This window comes from Carya illinoinensis, chromosome 8 (assembly GCF_018687715.1).
Source record: "Carya illinoinensis cultivar Pawnee chromosome 8, C.illinoinensisPawnee_v1, whole genome shotgun sequence".
Classification (NCBI taxonomy): Eukaryota; Viridiplantae; Streptophyta; class Magnoliopsida; order Fagales; family Juglandaceae; genus Carya; species Carya illinoinensis.
Window position 1 is genome coordinate 1,462,501 of NC_056759.1, and position 24,794 is coordinate 1,487,294.

At 39.5% G+C, this 24,794-nt stretch overlaps 3 protein-coding genes across 6 annotated transcripts in view; 1 reads left to right on the plus strand and 2 right to left on the minus strand.

Annotated features, from left to right (window-relative positions):
* LOC122318467 (transcriptional corepressor LEUNIG-like) overlaps positions 1–10,168 on the plus strand; it is a 16,491-nt gene extending 6,323 nt beyond the window's left edge. The window contains exons 6-18 of one of the 3 annotated variants that reach the window (XM_043135837.1): positions 3,626–3,704; positions 3,785–3,860; positions 4,095–4,144; positions 4,379–4,690; positions 4,867–5,097; positions 6,159–6,389; positions 6,470–6,605; positions 6,929–7,038; positions 7,267–7,416; positions 8,326–8,481; positions 8,709–8,825; positions 9,219–9,425; positions 9,632–10,168. In XM_043135837.1, coding sequence (XP_042991771.1) covers positions 3,626–3,704; positions 3,785–3,860; positions 4,095–4,144; positions 4,379–4,690; positions 4,867–5,097; positions 6,159–6,389; positions 6,470–6,605; positions 6,929–7,038; positions 7,267–7,416; positions 8,326–8,481; positions 8,709–8,825; positions 9,219–9,425; positions 9,632–9,775 — 1,999 coding nt within the window. In that variant the 3' untranslated portion in view covers positions 9,776–10,168. Of the gene's footprint in view, positions 1–3,625; positions 3,705–3,784; positions 3,861–4,094; positions 4,145–4,378; positions 4,691–4,866; positions 5,098–6,143; positions 6,390–6,469; positions 6,606–6,928; positions 7,039–7,266; positions 7,417–8,325; positions 8,482–8,708; positions 8,826–9,218; positions 9,426–9,631 lie in introns of all 3 variants that reach the window. The other 2 variants (XM_043135836.1, XM_043135838.1) reach the window with 2 other exon arrangements.
* Positions 10,169–10,396: 228 nt separating this feature from the next.
* LOC122318469 (protein TIFY 8-like) lies at positions 10,397–21,939 on the minus strand. Its single transcript, XM_043135840.1, has 7 exons — positions 21,800–21,939; positions 19,788–20,091; positions 18,651–18,841; positions 18,093–18,547; positions 17,871–17,958; positions 11,202–11,427; positions 10,397–10,717 (listed from the first exon to the last, which is right to left on the minus strand). Exons 2-7 carry the CDS (start codon positions 20,047–20,049, stop codon positions 10,629–10,631), a joined length of 1,311 nt encoding a protein of 436 aa, XP_042991774.1. The 5' UTR covers positions 20,050–20,091; positions 21,800–21,939; the 3' UTR covers positions 10,397–10,628.
* On the minus strand, positions 21,822–24,788 carry LOC122318468 (pentatricopeptide repeat-containing protein At5g11310, mitochondrial). 2 transcript variants are annotated; one of them, XR_006244831.1, is made up of 3 exons: positions 24,029–24,788; positions 22,310–23,798; positions 21,822–22,081 (listed from the first exon to the last, which is right to left on the minus strand). XR_006244831.1 is itself a non-coding variant. In XM_043135839.1 (2 exons), the coding sequence occupies exons 1-2, from the start codon at positions 24,615–24,617 to the stop codon at positions 22,555–22,557; spliced, it is 1,833 nt and encodes a 610-aa protein (XP_042991773.1). In that variant the 5' UTR covers positions 24,618–24,788; the 3' UTR covers positions 21,822–22,554. The 2 variants fall into 2 exon arrangements, 1 of the variants encoding a protein (XP_042991773.1); XM_043135839.1 differs by having other exon boundaries at positions 21,822–23,798.
* Positions 24,789–24,794: the final 6 nt, after the last annotated feature.

A 24,794-nucleotide genomic window follows, 5' to 3' on the forward strand; every position in this document is an offset into this window, starting at 1 on the left:
CATAGGCTCCTGTTCTGAAATGAAATAAGAAAAATCCCTCATGGCAGGAGTGATGTGGGATACACCCGACCTTTCCCTTGTAAAGCTAGTTATGTTAAAGTCACCCCCAATGCAACTTGGTAGCTCCCACCAACTAAGAAGTCCCGCTAATTTTTCCCACAATAGCCTTCTCTCCAAATCAATATTTGGGCCATAAATTCCAGCGAATGCCCATTTGAAGTTGTCGTCTAGATTTGCAAAAGAACATGTGACAGTGAAGTCACCCACACATTCCTCCACCTTTTCCACCACCCTTTATCAAACATAATTAGGACTCCACCAGATCTTCCTTTTTATGGCAGGTAAGACCACTGGACGTGTTGCCCTCTCCATAAACTGCGAACTAGTTGTCTTGTAATAGCTTTTAACTTGGTCTCCTGTACACAAATAATATCCCCCTTCAATTGGTGAAGTAAATTTCTAACTTGGAGCTGCTAACTAAGTTCATGCAGCCCCCTCAAGTTCCATGATATTATTTTTGGCTTCATAGAGCAACCATCTAACCCCTCCTCCCCTTGCAACGCTCCCGGTTAGAGCTCTTCTCTCCACCATCATCTTTTATTGTCCACGTAAGCTTCTTGAGTTCTCTTTCCCACTTTTTAACCAAATTAAGAGATAGCTTGGATTTGGATTGTGCAATCCCGGCCTCTATGGCTGTAAGTAAAACCATAAATTCAGTTGCAAAACCCTCGCATGTAATCCCTATACAATGTTTAATTTCCATTGCTTTTTGGATAACCCAATCTAACACGTTGGGATGAAAAGAGTTAAGAGGAATAGGTTCTTCCTCCCCGTTCTTATTAGCCTCAAACAAAACCAATGTACCAACCAATTCGGCCTCCCCCATTTCACCCACTGAATCTACACTTCCATTAACCACAGATAGCTGTTTCTTGGATGAATAGGTTTTTTCAAGCATCGGAACTAGTGTTTTAAATTTTGTACCGTTCCGGCTGTATCCGGCCGATACATGCCATACCGGCCATTGGTCTGGTACATAAATTTTACCTGTTTCATATCGGTCCAAATACCAGCCGTATCGGATAATATTTTAGCTTGTACCGGCTTACATATCGGCCAGTATTTTGGCCTTTATTTTTTTTTTCAAACTACAAGCTCATTTTTTGATCCCCAATTCAGATCAGACTATTTATAATTTATATATATATGTATTTATGTATAATTTATTCATATATAAGCTATTATTTTGAAATATAATTAATATATATAATTTATTCATATATCGACTATTATTTTGGAATATAATTAATATATATATTTATATATATAATTTATTCATATATCGACTATCCCGAAACGGTACCGGTACCGAAATATTTTGTTTCAGTGCCTTGACCAGTACGACATCCGGTACGGTATTTAAAACATTGATCGGAATAGTAGATGGCACGAAATGGTAGTTGGCAACCAGCTTAGAAGTTTTACGTCGATGGTTTCTGTGATTTCCCACAGTGTTCAAAGACTCTCGGTGCCTTTGTCATCTCAAAACTCAATGCCGAAGCTTTCTTCAACGCCAGGACCAAATCCTTCGCCGCCATGGTGATGGGAGGCAGCCTAGATAGTGTCAATGCCAAAGTCTATGCCACCACGAGATCTGATGTCTCACCCATGTGCTCCGTAGGCACCATCGTGCAGATCTGCAGTGGCTCTGTAAGAACAGACAAAGATTGGCCAGCGTAGGTGCTGCTGGAATCAGAGACAGGGGTTATCGGCACATAGGTGGGTGTCTCCTCAGGTTGGTGTATCGGAAGTGGGTCCATGGGCCCAAGCACAAACATGAGCCCAGATGCAGAAGCAGGTGTCTCCTCAAGCCTCCCACCAGGCTGTGTTACGGGCCCAGAGGTTGACCCGTTTTAAAAACAGGGCCCAGCCTGTTTCAGCCTCCATTTCAAACCATGAGTTTGATTTGGGCCTTTTCTAGCCCAACCCAACCTTGGCCTTTCCTTTCACAGGCCTAAATGGCTTCCGCCCACTAGGTAATGTAGTATTTAGAAATTGATGGCCTTGGCCCAAGCCCAAGCGCATGCCCTTCTCTACTTTGGAGATTAGCTCTTCTATCTTCTTCCTTAGTGATTCCATTTCCTCCTTTACATCGATAACTTCCTCTTTCAAACTAAATAGAGCCCTCTGCACCTTACTTTCCTCTGAACAGACATAGGATAGAGTCCCACTCCCCATTTTAGGTACATCACGTCTGTCGTATTTCTTTGCATTATTGTTTGTACGATCCCCTACCACGCACTCCTTTTTTGTTTTTTCCACCTTGCTGTAACGCCAAGGGGTGGCTCGTAACTCCATGCAAAAGTTGACATCTTAAAGTTTGGTTTATTGTTCATGTAGCACTTCCTTTTATTTTCTAGAAAATTCCTTCCACTTCCTCCCTCTCCTTCTCTCAACCAAGGCCCTCTCTATTGTTCCTCTCTTCACACCCACACAACTAGCCACATTAGCCACCCCCGAACCTTGTGGTAGTGTCCCCCCCCCCCCCCCCCCCCCCCCCCCCCCCCCCCCCAAACCATCTCTTCTTTGACCTTCACCTTGAGAACTTAAGTTCTTATCCATTCCTTCCACTGCGAGAGGCTGATTGCAATGTGAAATCTATCATCAATACAATAATTCAAAGAATCCAAGAAAGAATTGCTGAGAATCCTGACGAGATCTCAGGAAAACCCAAGGGAGCACGTTAGCACCAGAAGAATACTAACTTGCACGTAGGGAACTCTCTCTTTGAAGGTTTGATATACATAATGCTCCTTAAGCCTCCTGTAGGTTTTAGGAGAGCTAGGATTTTTTCTACTATGAACAAAGGCCATGTCTTTAAGGTGTGTTAATTGATTGCCGCCAGAACAAAGACGGTTAGGCACATTAATGCTAGATGGGTGGTGGGCGGACTCCTTGGAGCGGTGCTCACATGGGTTTAGACTTTAGAGAGGAGAGAGCTGAGTAAGGAAGGGATGTTGGTGGATTTGGGGTGGCATGGTGTTTTGGAAGATGGGTAGGGTTGAGATATTTTGTACAGAGAGGTGGGGTGATAAGTTGAAGAAAACAACCAGAAATAGTTTGGATCTTCACTCCCCCGAACTTTGATGGAACTAGATGAAGTGCTATATTGATAAGATTACCTAATTTTGGGTGTTAATTCTTAAATTAGAACTTCAGACATCAAATTGCAAATAGAGCTACTGAAATGTAATTTTGCCTTCCCCCCTAGAAGTGTAACTTAACGTACAATGGGAAATGAAATCGAAGATTTTGTGCCTAACATTTGAATGGGACCTGCGTTTCATTGACTGTGTAAGAAGATTATAACATTTTTGTTTATTTATAAAAAAAAGAAGAAAATATTTGACAAAGATTCCTTTGTCTTAGGGATCTGAATGATTGTATGTGTCTGCCCCTTCAAATTCTATGAAATATTTATTTCTTACTTATCAAATAAAAAAAATTCTATGAAATATTTTATGGAATCATTCCCTATCCCATTTTTTGATGTTCAAATAAGAAAGATTTAACATCTGAGTCTTTTTTGAGAATAATGTTAGCATCTTAATCTTCTTAATTTCAGGCAAGTGTTGCATGGTACAGCTGGTGGGATGTCTCCACAAATTCAAGCTCGCAATCAACAACTACCGGGGTCCACGCCGGTATGGTATCTGGGCAACCTACTTATTCTTTCTGTTCTGACTTTTCTTATTCTTTCTGTTCTGACTTATTGTGGAATCAGGATATAAAGAGTGAGATTAATCCGGTTTTAAATCCCAGAGTTGCGGGTCCTGAAGGATCATTGATAGGAATTCCTGGTATTGTTTGCTTGGTTTCTTTCATCTTTTGTGGAGAGCGTATCTTTCTTTTGAGTTATGATTAGTATTAGAAGAAAACTTATCTCAAATTCTTTGTGTTTGTTTCTTTTAATACACAAGGCTGATGCACTGTACAGATTTTGGAAATGGATAGTTGTAAAATTTATGGGATTTTGTAAGTAGTATCACAAAGATGCTTGCTGCCATCTAACATTATAGGCCCTGTTGTTGCAGGGTCAAATCAAGGTAGTAATAATTTGACTCTAAAAGGATGGCCCCTCACAGTAAGTTTCTTTGCTTGATTATTATTATTATTATTATTTTTTTCAAGTGTGGATTTAATTTCTCCTCTTTTCCACTCCTATTTTTGGCAATTATTTATTGACGTTTTAAGTTCATGAGTACTAATGTCTTTCTTTTTGGTATGAAATATCTAATACTTTTAAATATCTGTTCTTTACAAATACACTTATCAAGAAAACATTTGGTGTTGTCTTAAGTAAGAGTTTAATGTTTAGGGATTGGATCAGCTTCGCAATGGGTTTCTTCCGCAACAAAAGCCTTTTATACAGGCACCTCAGCCCTTTCATCAACTTCAGATGATGTCACCTCAACACCAGCAACAGCTTTTGCTTGCACAGCAAAACTTGACCTCACCATCTGCAAGTGATGAAAGCAGAAGACTCAGAATGCTTTTGAATAACCGGGGCATGGGTCTTGGAAAGGATGGCCTTTCAAATTCTGTTGGTGATGTGGTTCCCAATGTTGGATCACCTCTTCAAGCTGGTGGCCCTCTTTTGTCTCGTGGAGACACAGAGATGCTGATTAAGGTTCTTTTCACTGTCTATTATCCTTCCATCTGCAGTTGTTTTCCCTACATCAGTTGTTGCTACTGTGGTTGCTGTGTTCCCCACCTTGCCTCGGGGGCCCTGCATAAAGATGTTACTGTATCCCTATTGCCCTAAATATCATGGCCTTTTGGTTTTTAAGAGTTTCTATTTTGTAGTTGAAAATGGCTCAGGTACAACAGCAACAGCAGCAACAGAACAATAATCCACAACAGCAGCAGCAGCTTCAGCAGCAGCAGCAGCAGCAGCAGCAGCTTCAGCAGCATGCTCTTTCAAATCAGCAATCTCAGAGTTCAAATCACAATCTTCACCAACAAGATAAAATGGGTGGTGCTGGCAGTGTAACTGCTGATGGCAGCATGTCAAATTCCTTTCGAGGAACTGATCAGGTCAGTCCATTTTATGTCACCTCTCGCAATATATGCTTGAGATATATTTGCACTTGGTATCATCTCCTCCCTGTGTGGTACTCTTTTCTAATATTTTTGAGAGATGCACTACTGTGGAAGTTACTATCTATATTGTGCCCATATCAACATCGTTTTGGACTTTTTCAACTACTTATAATAAAATTTCTGTTTGGACTTGAATCCTTTCATGTTCATATGTACAACAACTTGAAGGACCCTGTCGGAAGCCATGTGCACTCATGTGTGGGACCTGTATGTACTAGTATGATTATAGTCGCCCGTTCAATTGGGTGTAACTTGGCTTTCACCAATATGAGTCATGTTTCGTCCTTTGTAGTATTATTGTCCCTTCAATGTAATGGTGTGGAACTGCAGTAAATGCATTGTCAATAAGCTTTGTATGCAACTCTCTCTCAAAGATACATTTGAATTGTTCAAACTACAAATGTCGTAAGCATTAGTATTTTCAAAAGTAGAAAGAATAGAAGTCCTTCCTAGTTTTTCTCATGGAATGTCTTTCGGTGATGTAATTTTACAAGGGTTAAGTATATAATCAGTCTATGGGTTTTACACCATATCTTTTTACTTGGGTTTATAATGTTGTCATTTTGATCTTTGGATGTGTCACTCTTTTCAATAGGGAACACTATCAGTTCCTGAGAAGTAAAATGATAATGATGTAATACCCAGGGACTAATTATGTACTTACCCTTTTTATTACTTACAAAAAAAAAAAAAAAAAAAAAAACCCTTTTTACAATATATCTCTCCCTGAAGGTTCTGTTTAATTGAAGCTGTTTCCATTCACCATAGCTAGTTAATATCAATATATGGTGGAAGTTTCTCATGTGGTGAGAATAATAGTGCTGCCGTACTTTTGGGGAATGCAGTTTTTTTTATTTTTTTATTTTAATGAAGGATGGATTAGTTATATTACTGAACAATGGAATTCCTGAGTTTTGACGTGAATATCCTATGAAAGGATTGGGAGGTTCCTAACATATTTTTCCTGAATGCAATTTAAGGTTTCTAAAAACCAGACTGGGAGAAAAAGAAAGCAGCCAGTGTCATCTTCTGGTCCTGCCAATAGTTCAGGAACTGCTAACACAGCAGGGCCCTCTCCAAGTTCTGCACCCTCAACTCCTTCAACACATACACCTGGAGATGTGATATCGATGCCTGCTTTGCCTCATAGTGGTGGTTCTTCCAAGCCATTGATGATGTTTGCTGCTGATACTATTGGCACCCTTACATCACCATCAAATCAATTGGTGAGTGTACACTTTATGTTTTTGTATTGAGAAACTCCAAACTCTCTAAATTGTATTCTCATTGGAATTCCTTTTGGCAGTGGGATGATAAAGATCTTGAATTGCAGGCTGATATTGATCGTTTTGTAGAGGATGAGGATAATGTTGAATCTTTTTTATCCCATGATGATACTGACCCAAGGGATGCTGTGGGTCGTGGTATGGACATGAGCAGAGGTGTGGTTGACATGTATATTTATATACATATATTATCTTGATCATGAATTTTATGATTTTTTAAGTACCAAAATCTTCTTGAATCTGATGTTACAATTTGCAAACTATTTAAGTAGGGGGCCAAGGATTCAATTATTTTCCTAGAAAAAGGACATAATGGTACTTGTAAATTCCAAATTTTCATGGAGACGAGCATGAGATTAGTCTTGAAATAAATCGTGTTGTCTGATTTATCCACCAGTCGATGGTTGGCAGCAAGCGAATTTAAAGTTTCATCTGAAATTGGGGTGCTTTTATCATGATTTACCTGAATTTTTCTGTAGGGTTCACATTTACAGAAGTACATTCTGTTCGAGCAAGCACGAGCAAAGTTGTCTGTTGCCACTTCTCATCAGATGGGAAATATCTTGCTAGCGGTGGCTATGATAAGAAGGTGAGTGGAAACTATTGGCGTAAGAGAACCAAATGATGTCTCGTGTTGGATTGAGAATTATGTGCCTAATTTTCTTTAAATTTAGAAATGATTTTATTTCTACCGATAAAAAAATTAAAAAAAAATTAATTTCCACTGAAAAAATAATTAAAAATATTTTTTTCTCCACTTAATTTACTTTTCTAGATAAGAGCATATGGAATTCTTTGTTTGATGATTATGTGACAGGCTGTATTGTGGTCCACGGATTCTTTCAAGACAAAAATCTCACTTGAAGAACATTCATCTATGATTACTGATGTCCGGTTCAGTCCGAGCATGCCACGACTTGCAACATCTTCATATGACAAAACTGTCAGGGTTTGGGATGCTGATAATGTTAGTTGGAATTTTTTCCGGATCCCTAATAGTTTTTAACTCATAATTTATGTTTCATGGATCAATCTCTGTACATTTGAGTAATTTACCTTGTCATGTTCTTGTTTAAATGTGTATAAAGTGAGTTACCTGAATGACATGCTATTTTCTTTGTATCCTCGGGATAGATGTTTCATTATCAAAACTAAGTTTACTTATGAATATGCTCCGTTTTTATTTTTTATTTTTGTCTCCCATGGGTATGGCTTGTGAACATGCCCACTTTTGGTGAAGAGGTGTTTCAGGAAAAAAAAAAAATATATATAATAAAATAAAATAAAATCGGATGATATTCACCTAAGACTGATTAGCATGCGGTGGTATACAATATCCTTTGCTAGTCTCTTTGTGCTTTGGTATGTGGCCGAAAACTCTGACCTAGTTTAATCTTTTACCATATAAGAAGTTAAGTTGATCTATTGAGATAGATGCTTTGGATTGTGTTTTAAGGATGAAAGGATATCGTGTTTCCAATCATTTAATCTGGCTAACAATGGTGAGGGTCCCATGTGTATATCTGATCTTATCAGTGTACAATTTCATAAAGATTAAACCTTGTTTAAAGCTTGGATCTTGTGTTGCATGCTATGTTAACTTTTTTATTTTAGACGGATACAGTAGATTCTGTCATCATCTGTATTAACAAGACACTGGGTTGATCAGCATGCTGGAAAATTGTTAAGTGGCTGCATGATCCTGTATTTTCTGTATCTGGCGGTTTTGTCGCATTTGTGCTATTTTAATTTTCTTTATTGGGGTGTTGTGGTGATTGAATCTATATTTTCACTAATAATTTGCTTTTTTATCTTCTCATAGTGATGCCCCAGTGAAGTAGATATTTTTGTGACTTTATTTATGTGCTATATGCAGCCTGGTTATTCACTTCGTACCTTTACGGGGCATTCTACCGCTGTTATGTCGCTTGACTTTCACCCAAATAAGGATGACCTCTTTTGCTCTTGTGATGGTAATGGTGAGATACGATACTGGAGTATTAACAATGGCAGCTGCACAAGAGTGTCTAAGGTAGGATCTTATGTACCATTCCTTCAAATGGCACCTTCTTTGACATGAGAACATGGTAAAGGGTGAGGCTGTAGGTTGCCCACTGGTTCAGTCCATAACTTACCAATTTAATTGTTCTTTTAAATATTCTTCATTTGAAGGCCTATTTTTGTACGAGTAAAGTGGCTAGTGGTGGTTTCCATGTGGTTCTTGGTTTTGTGAATACTAATACTTTATACATCTAATAGGGTGGTATGACCCAAGTGAGATTTCAACCCCGTCATGGAAGGTACCTTGCTGCAGCTGGACAGAGTGTTGTATCTATTCTGGATGTGGAGACACACGCGTGTCGGCATTCATTACAGGTCAATTTAACAGTGTCTTTTAGTATTTTTGAATTAGACCCAGTATGGATTCCATAAGCTGATGTGAAATAAATGCTGCGGAAGAGACCAAAGTCCTGCTTGATCCTGCAAATAATATAACTATTTTGTCCATGCAGCATGGCTCATTATTGGAGTTCTCTTAAAACCTGCACTTCAAATCTCTTGTGCTGACAGAATCTCCAGTCAAACATAAAATATTGCATCCATATATCATTTTAATCTGCTCTGATCATTTGATTTTTTTTACAAATTCTTGAACTTTTTCCTGGCTTTTTTGCTTTTTAAGATTCTTGTCTTTGTGCTCCTTTGTTCCACCTCCTGAAATGCGGCATAGCTAATCTTCTTCCTGGGATTTTGGGTTTGTAAATGTAGGGACATACTAAGGAAATCAATTGTCTGTGCTGGGACCCTTCTGGTGAGTTCTTAGCCTCTGTCAGCGAAGACTCTGTTAGAGTTTGGACCTTTGGATCAGGGAGTGAAGGAGAATGTTTACACGAGCTCAGCTCTAATGGCAATAAATTCCAATCCTGTGTTTTTCATCCTACACATCCTTCATTGCTGGTCATTGGCTGTTATCAGGCAAGCATCTGCTTCTTTCTTTTTGATGCAATTCTTTCTACCAAGGGTATTAAGTTGCCGCCACATTGTCAATTATAGTGAATATTAGAGTATTTTTTTGTCAAACTTTTCCATTTTTTTATTATTAATTTTATTGGAATTTGGGTTCCAACCCTGGCTTGGTTACTTCTTTATTTTACCTGATTCACTTGCATGGCTCCAACCAGTCTTTGGAGCTTTGGAACATGGCTGAGAACAAGACGATGACTCTTTCAGCTCATGAAGGACTTATTGCTGCATTGGCTGTGTCAACTGTCACGGGATTGGTTGCATCAGCTAGTCATGACAAGTTTGTTAAGCTGTGGAAGTGATACGATTGTCTCCAAGTAACTACACTTGCATTACAGGATTAGTTTTCCTTTCATTCACAGCAGATCATATATCCTTGTAGTTTCTATGTTTGGTTGCTTGATCTGCTCACGTATTTTATCTTTCCCTTTGGATCATTTTGAGCTACATATCACCCCAAAAACTAACCTTGTAATATTGTGTCTTATGTCTGTTCCAGTACCTACTTTTTGCTGTCTTAAGTTGGGATTTCTTTCAATGCTGTCTTGGAAGAAGGGTTATGAGCCCTTCCTTTGTGGACTGCTCCTAATATTGTGTACCCTATTAAGAAAGATATAGTCTTAGCTGCACTAGCTTTTGTTTTGGTTTGTAACATTAACCTCTAATCCAATAATTTTCATGTTTCTTTCCTGTAATGGAGCTATTTCTGATCCGCTGCCATCTTGGAAGAGTGATAATGATATTTATTCGTCTGATAGGCCATTCTCAAAGAAATGGCTCATTTGGTTTCTCTGATGGAGAGTCAATTATTACTAATTATACTGTATTTGGCGTGTTGTAGCTTGGAAAATAAGGGAAAATTTTAAAAATAAAAAATACTCTGTTCTAGGACAGGAACAAAAGAAGTAATCCAGTAAGTAAGATTTGCAGGAGACATCAAGCTAAAAGCATATCATAGAAATTGGCAAGTGCTGTATCTGATAGCTCTGTTGGGTCCCTCCCTATAAACAAGGAAAGCCCCATCCCACAACCAAAGAAGAAAAATGTAGAATCCCGAAAGAAACCAGAGTAAGGAAAAGCTCGATTACCCTAACCTGTATGGATTAAATTTAAATAATAATAATAATAATAATAACACCTATTCCAGAATTAGCATCACATCTCTCTTTTTGCCTCCGGATTAGCTTCTGCCGCTTGAACAGGGTTACTTCGATCTTTTGCTGTAATGCTGCCTTGATGACCCCCTACAACGAACAGTTTTTTGGCAACAATTAGTGTATTGGCCAGATGACAAAAAGAGGAGCATGTGTGTGATTCATATCCACAGTAAGAAATCCTTATGGCCATCATAACAAAGATTACTCATAGGATTCTTAATCAAAAAAAGAAGGAAAAAAATAAAGAATCGTGGCAGGAATATTAAAATGATGTATTTTGGGAGGTGATAAGTTAAAGTATAGGCTGAAGTGCGAGTGTTTAAATCACATCAGATATAAGTAGTTAATAAAATACTGTCGGGTCCAAACCCACAAGTTTAAACTTTTGGATCAATCATTGCCGCTACACATTTTATTTAGTCCAGAATTGGAAACCTCCCCCATCTGTAAATTATTTATTTCCTAATGATAGACTGAGTTCACATGCAGTACAGGGCAGAATTAACGCAACCATGCGCACCAGTGTGAACAAAGCACCTCAAACAACATATTAAGTAGATTAGTGGGTCACCTGATGGTGTAGATATTTGATCACCGGAGCCAACTCCATGATTTGAAATGCCGGTGGCAGATAACCTCCCACGAAACTCCCGCAAAAGGGCCATGTTAATTGCTGTACCCGTTTCACTGTCTCTACCAGGCATGTTACTTTCACCACCTGCCCTAACAGATTTAGGAGAGTAGTTTGTCGACCAAGATCCTCCATTTGATCCAGCTAAGGCCATTATAATGTCTGCCTGAAATATATTGTGAAGCAGATAATGATAGTGACTTCTCATGTATATTTAATTTTTTCAGGTACTAGACTGCATAAAATCTGATGATGTTTTTTTTTTTTGATAATTAATAAAATCTGATGATGTTAGGACTGCCAAACCACCATTAGGAAACCAAGAACAAATTTCAAATACTTGTACAATTCAAATGTTCCTGTTTAGTTTTGCTAGTTTTAACTATGTTTTGCTAGTTTTAACTATTGCAAATTCTCTATGAAGTAAGTATTATTCAAGGACTTTATGTGGTAGAGCATATTTAAATCCTCCTGAAAACTCAAGAAGGTTCTATTGTATTTTGTTTAGCAAATCCACTTTCTTCTGAATTTGCCACAAGATCCTTGATGTTCAACATCAATATATCACAAATAGCAAACTAGGCCAACTTATGCTGAGAAATACAGAAAAGAGGATACATTATTCCAGGACAGAGAATGCCAATTCAAGAAAAAGCATGATAAACTTTGACCAATGGAGGCCCAAAACAAATACCACAACAAACATGATGAGTGGAAATGCCTCATCAAGACTTTCCTAAGGATAATCTAGCAATGTAGGAGTGAACAAATCAAGAATTCAACAAGTGTGCATAAACATATTGCCTGTACTTCAATATTTGAGCTTGCTGACATTTTGCAAGCACCGAATGCTTTTGGAAAAATATTTAGGCATGATAATTGGCATATGAATATCATGATCTTCTCTACAATTAATTTAAAAAAAAAAATGATCTGCACACGAATTCTCTAGCAGCAACATGGGAATCTGGTAAATGAAGTTTACGTCAGAAGGCCAAGAGCTTATGGTGTAAAGAAGATGTTCCAATTTGACACAAGTAATGTATACCTAGCAAGTGACTCCCAAGCTTTCATGGTACACTACCATGCTGAGATATTGAAAGGTTTGTTCATTTGACACCTGGGAACTTATTAAAAGTAAATGCAACCCACTTTTTTCATCAAAACAAGCTAGTACATGTCCTATGCAATTTATGACACAAATCCAATAAAAGACCTACAGAACTTACCAGCAAGAAAGACCAACAAATAAGTATCCTAAACTGATTTGACACTGGCTTAGGTTTAATTGAAGAAGCAACATGGACATCATGTTACTTCAGCACCAAAGACTTGTTTCTTGATGGTCGGTTCATATCACTAAAGCTTTTTTAAAACAGAAAAGTTTTTTTCAATTTAGTAAAACATTAATTCAAATCTCTGAATATCATACCAGTCCATGAGTGAGGTAATCTTAGATCTTTCGGAAACCATAACAAGAATGTGAACAGTTCATAAAAGTTTTTGCAATTTATGAACCTAAATGCTAGCCAACAGAGTTTTTCTATCAGGCATTTGTGTTAACCATTTTGAGAATAGCTCTAAATAGGTTTCCAGTAACTCTCAAAAGATTTTGCATTGCAACTTATAGTTGTGTATTTCTGCTACTGCATGCAGATTACCAAATTTAGGAATTAACCGTGGCAGTAAATTTCGTAAGTATAGATTTATAAAAGAATTTTGACAAAATTATTACTAGAAAACCTAAGAAGCAATTCGGGGAAAAAGAAGAAGAAGAAGAAGAAGATTTTTGAGAAAAGTAAGAAGTATATTAATAAAAGAATAGGCAAAAGCCACGTTCAGTACAAAGAATGTCCTAACTACGTAGGAGCAATAGAAATAAGGTAGTCATGTAAATCTTGGCCATTAAAATTAACGGCAATGGCCCAAGTACAAAGAGTTCTAAAATAGAAAGCTTTCAGCTCCTCCATCGATCTCTCTTTGTCCTCAAACATCCGTTCATTGCGCTCCTGCCACACACATCACATGATACAAATCGGAATCATCTTCCATAAAAGCCTTAATCTGGTTGTTGCCTCTTAGATCAGTCCAACTAACTAGTGTCGCCACTATTGTCTCCGACATAACCCAATCCAACCCAAGTCTAGTCTACTAAAAACCTCGTTCCATAACCCTCGAGCTACTTCACAGTGTAGTAGCAGATGATCCACAGATTCTTCCTCCTTTCTGCACATACAACACCAATCTAAAATGATCAACCTTTGTTTTCTTAGATTGTCCGTTGTGAGGATCTTGTCCAAAGTAGCAGTCCACACAAAGAAGGCCGCTTTGAGACGCGCCTTGTGTTTCCACAACCTTTTCCATGGAAACTGAGAAGGATGCGCTTGTGTTAGAGACTTGTAAAATGCGTGTACCGAAAACATGCCTTTACTTGAGGGTATCCACCACAATAAGTCTAAGGGGCTGGTTGCTTGGTCTGGTTGAATACAACAAACTGAAAAAGGCTTCAAAACTATCCATCTCCCAATCTTGTGCCGCCCTACTAAAGTTGATGTTCCATTGGATTTGCTCCCCCACTAACACCATGACCTCTGCCACTGATGCTTCTTTGGCACTTGCAACCCTGAACAAAGTCGGGAATAGTTCCTTAAGCGCACAATTACCACACCATGTGTCGTACCAAACTTTGATCATGTTCCCCTCTCCTAAACGGAGCTTGGTGAGCCGAGAGAAGACCCCCCAATCTTGCCTAATATATTTCCACAATCCCACACCACGCGCCCCTCTCACTTCCTTAGTACACCATCCACCCCATAATCCACCGTACTTAATCTCAATCATCAACTTCCAAAGAACTTTTGGTTCTCTATGGTATCTCCATAACCATTTTTCAAGTAATGCCCGATTAAAGGTTCTCAAGTTTCTAATGCTCAACCCACCATTCGAAAGAGGCCTACACACCTTCTCCCACCCAACTAGATGAAACTTGAACTCCTCGCCCATTCCACCCCACAAAAAGTCCCTTTGAAGTTTCTCGATTCGAAGTGCCACCCTTGCTGGAATAGGAAATAAGTCGGAAGATTAGATAAGGTATTCTTGATTAGTGTAGTCCTTCCCCCTTTTGACAGATATATTCGCTTCCACCCTGCTAATCGATGCTCTACTCTCTTAATCACTGTATCCCAAAGAGCAGTCGCTCTCGAGGGGGCCCCCAACGGAAGACCCAGATAATTCATAGAGAGTGAGGCAATCTTGCACCCCAGAGTATTGGCCAACTGTCTTAAACGTAGAACATCTCCGATAGGCACCATCTCTAATTTGTACAGGTTCACTTTCAACCCTTAGACTACCTCGAAGCAAAGTAGGAGTATATTCAGTACTCGAACCTGGATTTGGTCCGCCTCGCAAAAAATAAGAGTGTCATCTGCAAACAATAAATGGGAAATGTTAATACTACCCCCTCTCGAGGGACCAATTGAGTAACCGGTCAATCGCCCATTTGCAACCAGGACTGAGATCATTCTACTCAAAGCCTCCATCACAATGACGAAGAGTAACGGGAACAGCGGATTTCCTTGTCTTAGACCTCGAGTGTTATTGAAAAAACCCGTTGGGCTTCCGTTCATTAGAACTGAGAATTTCACCATAGATATACACCAACGGATCCAAGAACGCCATCTCTCCCCAAAACCACACTTCCCTAGAATATCAATAAGAAAGTCCTAGTTAACATGGTCATATGCCTTCTCCATGTCTAACTTGAATATAATCTCTGAATATCCAGCTTTCAATCTAGTGTCCAAACATTCGTTAGCAATGAGCATTGCATCTAAAATCTATCTATCCTTTACGAAGGCATTTTGAGGCTTTGAGATTATCTTTCCCACAGCCTTACTAAGGCGATTCGCGAGTACCTTAGAGAGAATCTTGTAAACCCCATTGATTAGGCTAATGGGTCAAAAATCCTTAATATCCTCCACCCCCACCCTTTTTGATATCAAAGCAAGAAAAGTGACGTTTAGGCATTTCTCAAACTTTCCAAACGAATAGAACTCCTGGAATACCTTCATAAGGTCATCCTTTAATACCTCCCAGTATGTTTGGAAGAAACCCATAGAGAACCCATCAGGACCCGGTGCCTTGTCTATAGCCATTTTCCTTACCACTTCTAACACCTCCACCTCCTCAAATGGCCTCTCCAAACAGTTTGCAGCCATAGGCCCACCCTCCTACTAGGAAAGAAGCTGTTCAAAAAAACCAACCACATGATTGTTAATCACCTGCTCATCCTTGCATTTTGCCCCATCAATCTTCAGCATCTCAATATTATTAGATCTCGTGAGAATTAGCTACCCTGTGAAAAAACTTAGTGCTACGGTCACCTTCCTTCAACTATAACGGTCTTGACTTCTGTCTCCACGAGATCTCTTCTAGTAGGATGATCCTCTCGAGATCTGCAATCAACACTAACTTTTGGGCTACTTCCTCCTGGTTCAAAGGCCTCGACTCTTGTAGCCTTTCTAGCTCGTGAATATCCCCTTGCTTGGTTTTCTTGAGTTCCCCGATGTTGCCAAAAGATTGCATATTCCATAGTTTTAAGTCTTGCTTCAAGTCCTTGTATTTGAAACTAGGAGTACCCTAGTTTCAAGTCCTTCAAGTCCTTGCTTCAAGTTTTCTGGCAAATATGAAACTAGGAGTACCCTGTATTTGGTAAGAAGACTACCATTGTCCGACCCTATCCACAAAGCCTTCTTATTTCAGCCACGGCGCCTTCTTTGGATCCCTCCGCAATCCGACATAATAGGCCAATGGTCCGAGCACAAACGTGGCAATCTTTTTTGCCATACCTCTAGATAATGAATTTTCCACTCAGGGAAAATTAAGAATTTATCTAGTTGAGACCACGTCTAATTATTGGCCCACATACAACTACCTCCCACTAGTGGTAAGTCCACTAGGTTCAGCTCAAAGATGCATTCTGAGAATTCAGACATTGTTGAAAGCATTCTTCTATTCCCAAAATACTCGCTTGTAAATCTTGTAACATTAAAATCACCACCAATGCATCATGGGAGATCCCACCAGCTGTGTAAGCCAGCTAATTCATCCCACAATAATCTTCAGTCATTGTCTGAGTTAGGGCCATATACACTTGCAAAAGCCCACAAATAACCATCTAACACATTCCTAAAGGAACATGCTACCGAGAATAGGCCTATGAACTCCTTCCTTTTTTCCACCACCCTTTGGTCCCACATCACCAGCACTCCTCCTGGGCTCCATTAACTGCCAAATACACCCAATCTACATGTATATAGCTCCATAGACTTCGTATTATTTTTGTGGTAATAACTTTCAGCTTCGTCTCCTGTAAACAAACAATGTTAGCCTTCCACCCATGCAATAAGTTTCTTATTTGAAGACACTTACCAGCATCGTTAAGACCACGGACATTCCACGAAAGGATTTTTGGTTTCATTTATTGGACAAGGCCAGCCCCTTTCCTTTAGACCTGTCCCAACTAGAGCTACTTTCAGAATTCATGGACCAAGTTAGCCTCTTGAGTTCACGCTGTTTCTTAGAATCAATTTTCCTTTGTTGTTGATGACCCACTTCAATGGCTGTGAATAACGCCATGAATTGCTCCTCGTACCCTTCACACTTCAGTCCCACCATGTCCTTTATATTGTTTATTGTTTGAAACACCCAATTTGAAACATAGGCTGGATCTGGATGCAAACAATTCAAGGGGATAGGTTTCTGCACCCTGCACTCCCTCTACTCCTCCATGTTTTCGTTTTCTTCCCCAAGCACAAAACCTACTACCCCTCCAAGGTCACTAAACCCTTGATCCTCACTTGCTGACTCAGATAAGAACAGGTCCTCACTTGCCTAGTCGTCTGGGCCCCCTTTCCCGCTATCCCCCACCAAGGCGACCTCACTGTGCAGCTCTGAGAAGCTCGCAAGACCACCAACACCTTCCCCCCTCCCCGCGTTCTGTTCACTCCATAGAGGGAGAAAAATACTTGAAGGTGGTGGAAGTTCCACCCCTAGCTCTGTCGCCAAGCTGTGAGACACCTTCGGAGCTAACTCCTCCTTTGTTAGCTTCGCTGGCGATTTCTGATTACCGGAGGGGAAGTCCGCCGCCTTCAGGTGGCATCGCAATGAAGATTCCCAAAAATTAAAATCTTCCAACTAGCTTTCCCAAAAATTTTAAATATGGTATGATCCATGAGGTTTTGTGAGTTCTAAGCGTTTTTATCAATCCTCTACAAGCACTGTGAATAGCACATCAATATCATTATAGGAGAGTACAGCTGGGGAAAAGGCACATGAATATGTCTCGTGTTTTATAAATCAGGCAATTTTTCCAGAAAGTGGCAGGCAATTGTGAAAAGCCAATTTAATACTAATCAACTATGTAATTTCCCAAATAATTTACCAGCATACCCAATTTAGGTCAAGCAATCACCATAAGATTATTCAACTAAGAGACTATAGAATGACATGCTAAAAAGCTTATTCATCTACCTGACAGTAGATATGGTAGAAAACAATTAACATCAAACAAAGATGCCTCCGCCACTGGTAGAGAACAAGAATACAAACCTTGTTGGGATGGACATCATCGAAAACATGAGCTTGACCGCCATAAAATATCGTCATCTGTCGACTAGCAGGTGTTGGCCCAAATCGGCTGCAAACACAGCATATGCGAATACATAACATCAAGTATACTTCTTCCCCTATCCCTGGTGTGGTGTAGTCCCCTCTTAAAATGAAAAATGTAAATGAGATATAGAGCTGAGAATCGACAGTATTTTCAATTACCCTGGAGGAGCAGAAGATTCTGGCTCTAACACAGTAGTCCCGGACTTCTGTCTGCTGCCACTTGGAAGTACTCCAGGTGAGTTTCTTTCAGGGGCACCACTAATGGCATTAATGGAACTCAAAATTCCAGGGCCTTTCTTTCCAGTTCTAGATCCCTCATCAGCAGCTGAGTGCGAGATACATGAGGGACCGGCAGTGGTGTCCCTGAATCTGTTTGAAGGTACCTGATGCAGGATAGGTGCAAATTGACCCCCACGCGGGGGATATTTTACTGCAACGCCAGCATTCATAGAAGTAGACCGATCCCATTTGGAGACACTAGCATCAGCTCTACTTCCAGTGGGAGGCTGAGACACAAGAGAAGCAGAAGTTGGCCTTAGTGGCTGCAGAGCAAATAACACTTCATCATCATTGGACCTTCTACGTCGCTCCCCCTCAGCTCCATTTCGGAGTAACTGCAGTAGAACATGGTAACAATATTAGAGAACACCAATCCACACATGGAATTTAGTGGCTTGTTTTGAGAATAGAGAAACAAAAACCATTATACTTTCACACCTTAATCAAATGTGAGTTCTCAAGCGAATCATGATCCAAGTTTATGATCCCATCCCTAAATGACCCCGTAAAAGCAGAATCGGGATGACTTCGCTTACTTCCTGCTATTCTGTTACTTATCTCAGGCCCAGTAATATCACTCCTTGGACCATAGAATGGAATCCCTTCGAGATGATTTCCAACCTGTCTTTCTACAAAAATTTATGAGGAAACTTTGATTTAGATGTGCAAAATCCCAAATTGGAAAGGAAGACAAGTAAGGAGCATAACTAGATGCTTAATTAGATGGACAATGTTAGGGTGACTACCAAATGTACCCACCAAATGTACACACTAGTATATATGAGTTTTTTTATTTTTCTTTAATCATTTTTTAAACATCATCAACCATTAATAAAAAAAAACTATAAAAATTTACTAATAGTCACTTATTTAACCATTAAGAAAAAAATTAAATAATATATATATATATGAGTGAGCATATTTGGTAGTCATACTATCATTTTCCTAGCAAAAAGAAGTAAAGAAACGTACGAAACCACATTAAAAGCGAAACACCAAGCACTAGATACAAAATTTAATACGCGTAATCACAAAGGAAGAAGTTTAAACATAAAGCCATAAAGAAAGGGAAAAAAAAAGAAAAAGTGAAAAGGTGTAACGGATACAAAAATACCCGTGCAAATAACGCAGAGAGGGCGATGACCTAGAAAGCAACTAAGCCCTTACTGACTTCACTAGGCCTAACCCATAACAAAGACACCCACCCCATTATGACGAGAGAGAGAGAGAGAGAGAGAGAGAGAGAGAGAGAGAGAGAGAGAGAGTTTCTAACATCACCTGATGAAAACCAAGACTATTCAATTTATTACAAGGACACACACAAGCACACAGTATGTCTCCAAATATTAATCTAATAACCCATGAAACTACTGAGACACAGAAATTTCTTAAAGTCCCCGGATTTTAGTAAACAAGAGTGGAAAAAAAAAAGTTTTTGCCAATCAAAATCAAGAAAGCCAAAACAAAACCATCGGAAACTACAAAGGACGTGAAACCAGACAGTAGTTGAAATTAAAAAAGCAGCCACTAACCGACAAAGAGCAGAGGGAAGCGGAGAGAGTATGAGTGACTCACCGGAACCCAAATCAGAAGTGGTGGAGATGAGGACACGGCCACCACCAGAGGAAGCGCCTAGAGATGCGGAGGCAGAAGGCGACTCCGCGGCTTTGGGGGCAAGACCCATGTGGGAATCGGTGGTCTTCTTCATGCCCAGAAAGTCATGGAACATTGTCTTAGCTAATTGAGGTTGTTGGGTTTGGCTCGAACTGTTACTACTAGCGTTGGTACTGGCATTGTTGGGCATAGTGGGCTGCTGAGCCATTACTTGTATGGCCATTGCTTCTTCATCCCCATATTATTCTCCTGCATAACTTCTCTTCTATAGAGAGAGAAACCAGAAAGCCAGAGATAGAAAAGAGCACGATTTTTAATTTTTCTTAAAAGATAAATAAATAAAGGCTAAGATAGAGAGAGAAGCAGAGAGAATCAGGCTTTTCTTGAGAGAGAGACAGAGAACAATAAAAATTAAGGATAATAAATTAAAAAGCAAAAGGTTCTCCTGTCTTTCATTCTCTGTCTCTCTCTCTCTCTTATTAGTGTTCGGTTGTTTTGTTTTGTTCTGAGAATATAGAATAGGCATTTAAATGTTTGGGCGTGGGTTTTCGTGCTCACGTGTATGATCTTCTAACTCCATTATATATATATATATATATTTTTTAAAGAACTCCATTATATTTAAAACAAGAACTGTTATATATATAAAATAAATTTATAAATTGATTAATTGAATAGTTTTTATAAAATCTGTTAAATTTATTTTTTTATAATAAAAATTATATCAAATTTGTAAGTTTATATTTATAAAATCCATTTATGATTGAAGTATTTTCTATTTAAAACTAAATTTTTTATTCTCTAAATTTACTCATAAATTATTCTCAGAGAGATGATAATTGTCTACTAAAATCAAATATAATGGCCACTAATATAAGGGGGTGATGGGGAAATAACAAACACCTGATTTATTATAATTCGTTAAATTTCTTTTATAATAAAAATAAATTTTACTATCACAACAAATGACATTAATTCATGAGTTTTATAAACTCTATATATATATATTTTTGTCGGGAAACTTTTCAAGGCGAGACCCTTCAGACTCATCCCTATAAAGTAAACTTCAGTCTTGCGGACTGCACCTCGTAAGTTTTCCTATACAGTCTATAAACCCAATATTTCTCCGGTCACACTGTCCACGTTTAGCAAATTTGGTCCAACTCACGTGGATTCAAGTCGCGTCCATCGTCAATCTCCAATACCACAATATTCATTAGATGAAACCAACTGTGAAGTATAATCAGAATACATTAGCCAGGAACGTAACGACTTGAAAACGAGAAGTATAATCAGAATAGTTAGCAGTGGTTGTCTCTTACAACCCCCAGATGTGGACCCATACAAGTTTCATCAACCTCTTATCTCTCATTGGATCACATTCCATTCCCCTCGTGCACGCCATGTTTTCTCCAATGATTTAAACAGAAAAGAGTGTCATCAACAATACGCAAAGCAAAGGTCAACTTTATGTTGATTAGAATTGGTCCGGTAAAAGATTATCACCCAGGAAAAAGCCTTGCAATTTCTAAAGACAATTTGATATGCATAAACACACTGCTGCTCACCACTATTTATTAGTCAAAAAGCATAATAATAACGTATTGCCTATTGCTCGACTCCACAGGGTAAAGGTTCACCCCCAACTGTTTCCTGATGCTTTCTCATGGTAAGACAATTGTGCCTTCCGTCCAATTCCATACTACGCGTTTCAAAACTCCAGACAAATTTGGTCCTGTCAACCTCTTAGATGTGACCTGATTTTTTTAATAAAAAAATTAATTTTGTTAATCTGAGGTACCAAGACAAGAAATAACAACATCCTTTGTTCTTTCCTTTGAACTTTCCTTATCCCCCACCCCACTAAAGTAAGACTAGGAAGCAAATTCAGGTACTACCAAGAATTGGAAAGAAAGGCTAAAGAACAGGCAATTTCAAGGCAACAAAAGCATATAAAGAATAGGAGGTCTAACCATATATATAGTCTAGGCAGGATTCCACAAAAGAATCGTTCCTCTTAATAATTTGCCTCGCTATGTATATATCATTAGTATGACCAAGGCTAGCAAGAAACATGTCAGTGAAGCAATTTAATCCGAAGGTAGCACCCTCAATCCCTTCTTAGCAACTGTTGATAGGCCTGGAGTCCCATCAAAACTAATGTCTGCTTGATTTACAAGGGAAATTACAGTTTCATCATCGCTTCTTGAATCACATCCTTGCCTTGGCACGTTTGAGACCCAATATTTGTAAGGCTGGCTTCCACAAGAACACGAATCAGATAGCTTTTCAGCAGAGACTGGTCAGAACTCTTAACAACCAAGAAAACAGAGGAACCGATGCCCAAGCCATCTTTGGTGAAAGAAGAAATGGTGGAAGTGATTGCAACATAAAAAACACTCCAACTCCATTTCAAAGCCAAAAATATCTTGCATATTATATTCCTACAAAAACTTGATTTAATAATCCACAATACAACTCACCTTCCCGTTTTCACCTTTCATGGCATCCAACTCAGATCCTGCTTTTTCTTCAACTTTATCCCCCACAAATCAGCCTGCACGTGCTGATGGGTTCAGTATTGATTTGAGCGGCTTGATTTCAGCCATCTATCAGATTGCTGCACAGGCTGAAATCTAAGCTTTTTGTCTTCCCAATTCAATATCTAAGCTCATCCTATTGCATGTGCAATTAAAGAGCCATTTACTTCTTTTGCTGGCTCTTGATTTTAAGTACCTGGAGATTCATGTCTTGTCAGCTCTTTCTTGATATCTTCTATCAACTTGTTTGCATTCAATTCAACATTCTTGGATGAACCACGCCACTTAACAAGCTCCCTGGGATCTTTAGAAGTCTTTAGCAACTCAGACATTGCTTCAGCTTTCTGGATTACAGATGTTCTCCTTGCACGTGATGCATCTCCATCCCTGCGATATGTATTCGGCAAGTTCATTGAATGAGGGACAGAAGACATCATGTCCCATAGTCTCTGTGCCATTTCATTCATTCCTTGTCTCTTTAGTTCATTTTTTATTCTCTGGAAAGTAAGATACTGAGGAATAACACCTCTTCGAATCATATCCTCAAACTCTGCAAAGGCCTCCTCCAATCTATGCATTTTGCAAAGCAAATGAACCAACATTGTGCTTGTTGCTAAGTCCATATCACATCCCCTAGCTCTCATTTCCTTGCTAACTTGAACTGCCAAGTCTAATCTCTCCTCCTCGCACAACATTTTCATCAAAAGATGGAAAGTAAGCCGATCAGGTGCATAACCAGATTCGGTCATTTTGGTATAAAGGTTCATACCCTCCTGAATCAGCCCATGTTTAGAGAAATACCTAAAGAAATAGTTATAGGTTGTAGCAGTCGGGATGAAGCCTCTACATATCATCATCTTAAGGATCTCACTAGCCCCTACAAGATCTCCTGCCTTACAAAAACCCTTCACCAGAGAATTGTATGTCGAGATAGTTGGCCCTGATTCTAAAACCAAAAACCGCTCCAACATCCGCATTGCATCCTCAAACTGCCCGGCTTCCCCTAGTGCATCAATTATGGGATTATAAACGATAGCATTTGGCTCAATTCCCTCCCGTCTCATCTCATGCACCAACTCAATTGCCATTTTAGCACGACGCATCCGACAGTACCCTTCCACAAGAGTACCATATGTCACAACATTTGGTTTCACATCATCCATTTTCATCTCCTCCCAAAGCCGCTCTGCCTGTTTGAGCTTCCTCGAGCGAAACCATCCATTCAACAGTATATTATAGACGCGTACCGACGGAGCCCAATTTGGATCCAACTTCCTTTTCTGATCTAAATATTCTGAAGCTACCTTCACGTGGCCTTCCTTGCAGAGGGAATCCAACAAAACCTCAAACAAACTCATCTCTGAATCCGAGTCACGAATTGGGTCTAAATTACGAGCAAATTCAAATGTCCGGATTGCAGGTTGAGTCAAACCTACAGAAGTTTAGCATAATATTAGGATCACAAATCTAGCAGTCATAGTTTCAGGTCCATATATCAAATATCACCAACAGAAGCCTTGAAAAATGAAAATCCAGATGTCCCCATTCGGATAACAATAAAATTCCAGAATTTCCAGTTTTTCCAGTTTGAAAAATCAGCAAATCCAAATTTCATAGTCAAATTACTTGCAAATTCAATAGCATATTGTATTATGTATATACCTGCGCGAGCGTAGCGTCTGATCATAATCGCAAAAGTGTCCCCAGAAACGAAAGCGGGCGGTTTCTCATCTCCACCAATCCGATCAAGGACCAGCGACCACGCGGAATCGAACTTCTTAGATTTCCCTAGCACGTTGATCACTGAGTTGAAAAGCGTCTCAGAGGATCTAAACCCAGGCTGCTTCTTCGCCCAAACAAAGAGTGTGTGCAGTAATCTGGGGGAATGATCAAAACGATCGAGTATGGCCTGTACAAGACGCGGGTTCGGTTCAATCCCTGTACGGTCTAATGCAGCCTCGAGCGGTATACCGGGAGAGATGCTAGGGTCTGTAAGAAGGTCAGAAATGGTGGAGAAGTCGCTGAGTGAAGAGTTGGGGTCGGGGTCGGCGCTAGGGATAGGGTTTTGTGTTGTTGGAGAGCAGGGTGGATGGGGAAGTGGAGGCCACTTAATATGGGGGTTACCGGGAACAAATAGCCGCTGTTGGTCGGAGGAGAACCGGCGACCAGCGGTTTTGATGTAAGGGTTCGAGTTTGGTTTGAAAAGGATGAAATATAGAGAAAGAAAACGGCTAGGTCCGCGCGACGGCATTGGGACGGAGCTACTCTGTGTGCGTGAAGTGACGAACCCGCGAGAACTGCTAATAAGTAATCAGATCTGAGCAGACTTTTAGTAACGAAAAACCAAATAAGCGCGATGGATGGACAAAATTTTATAAAAACATATTGTGACGAAGAATATCGCTGCCGAAACGAAGGCTCGACAAAG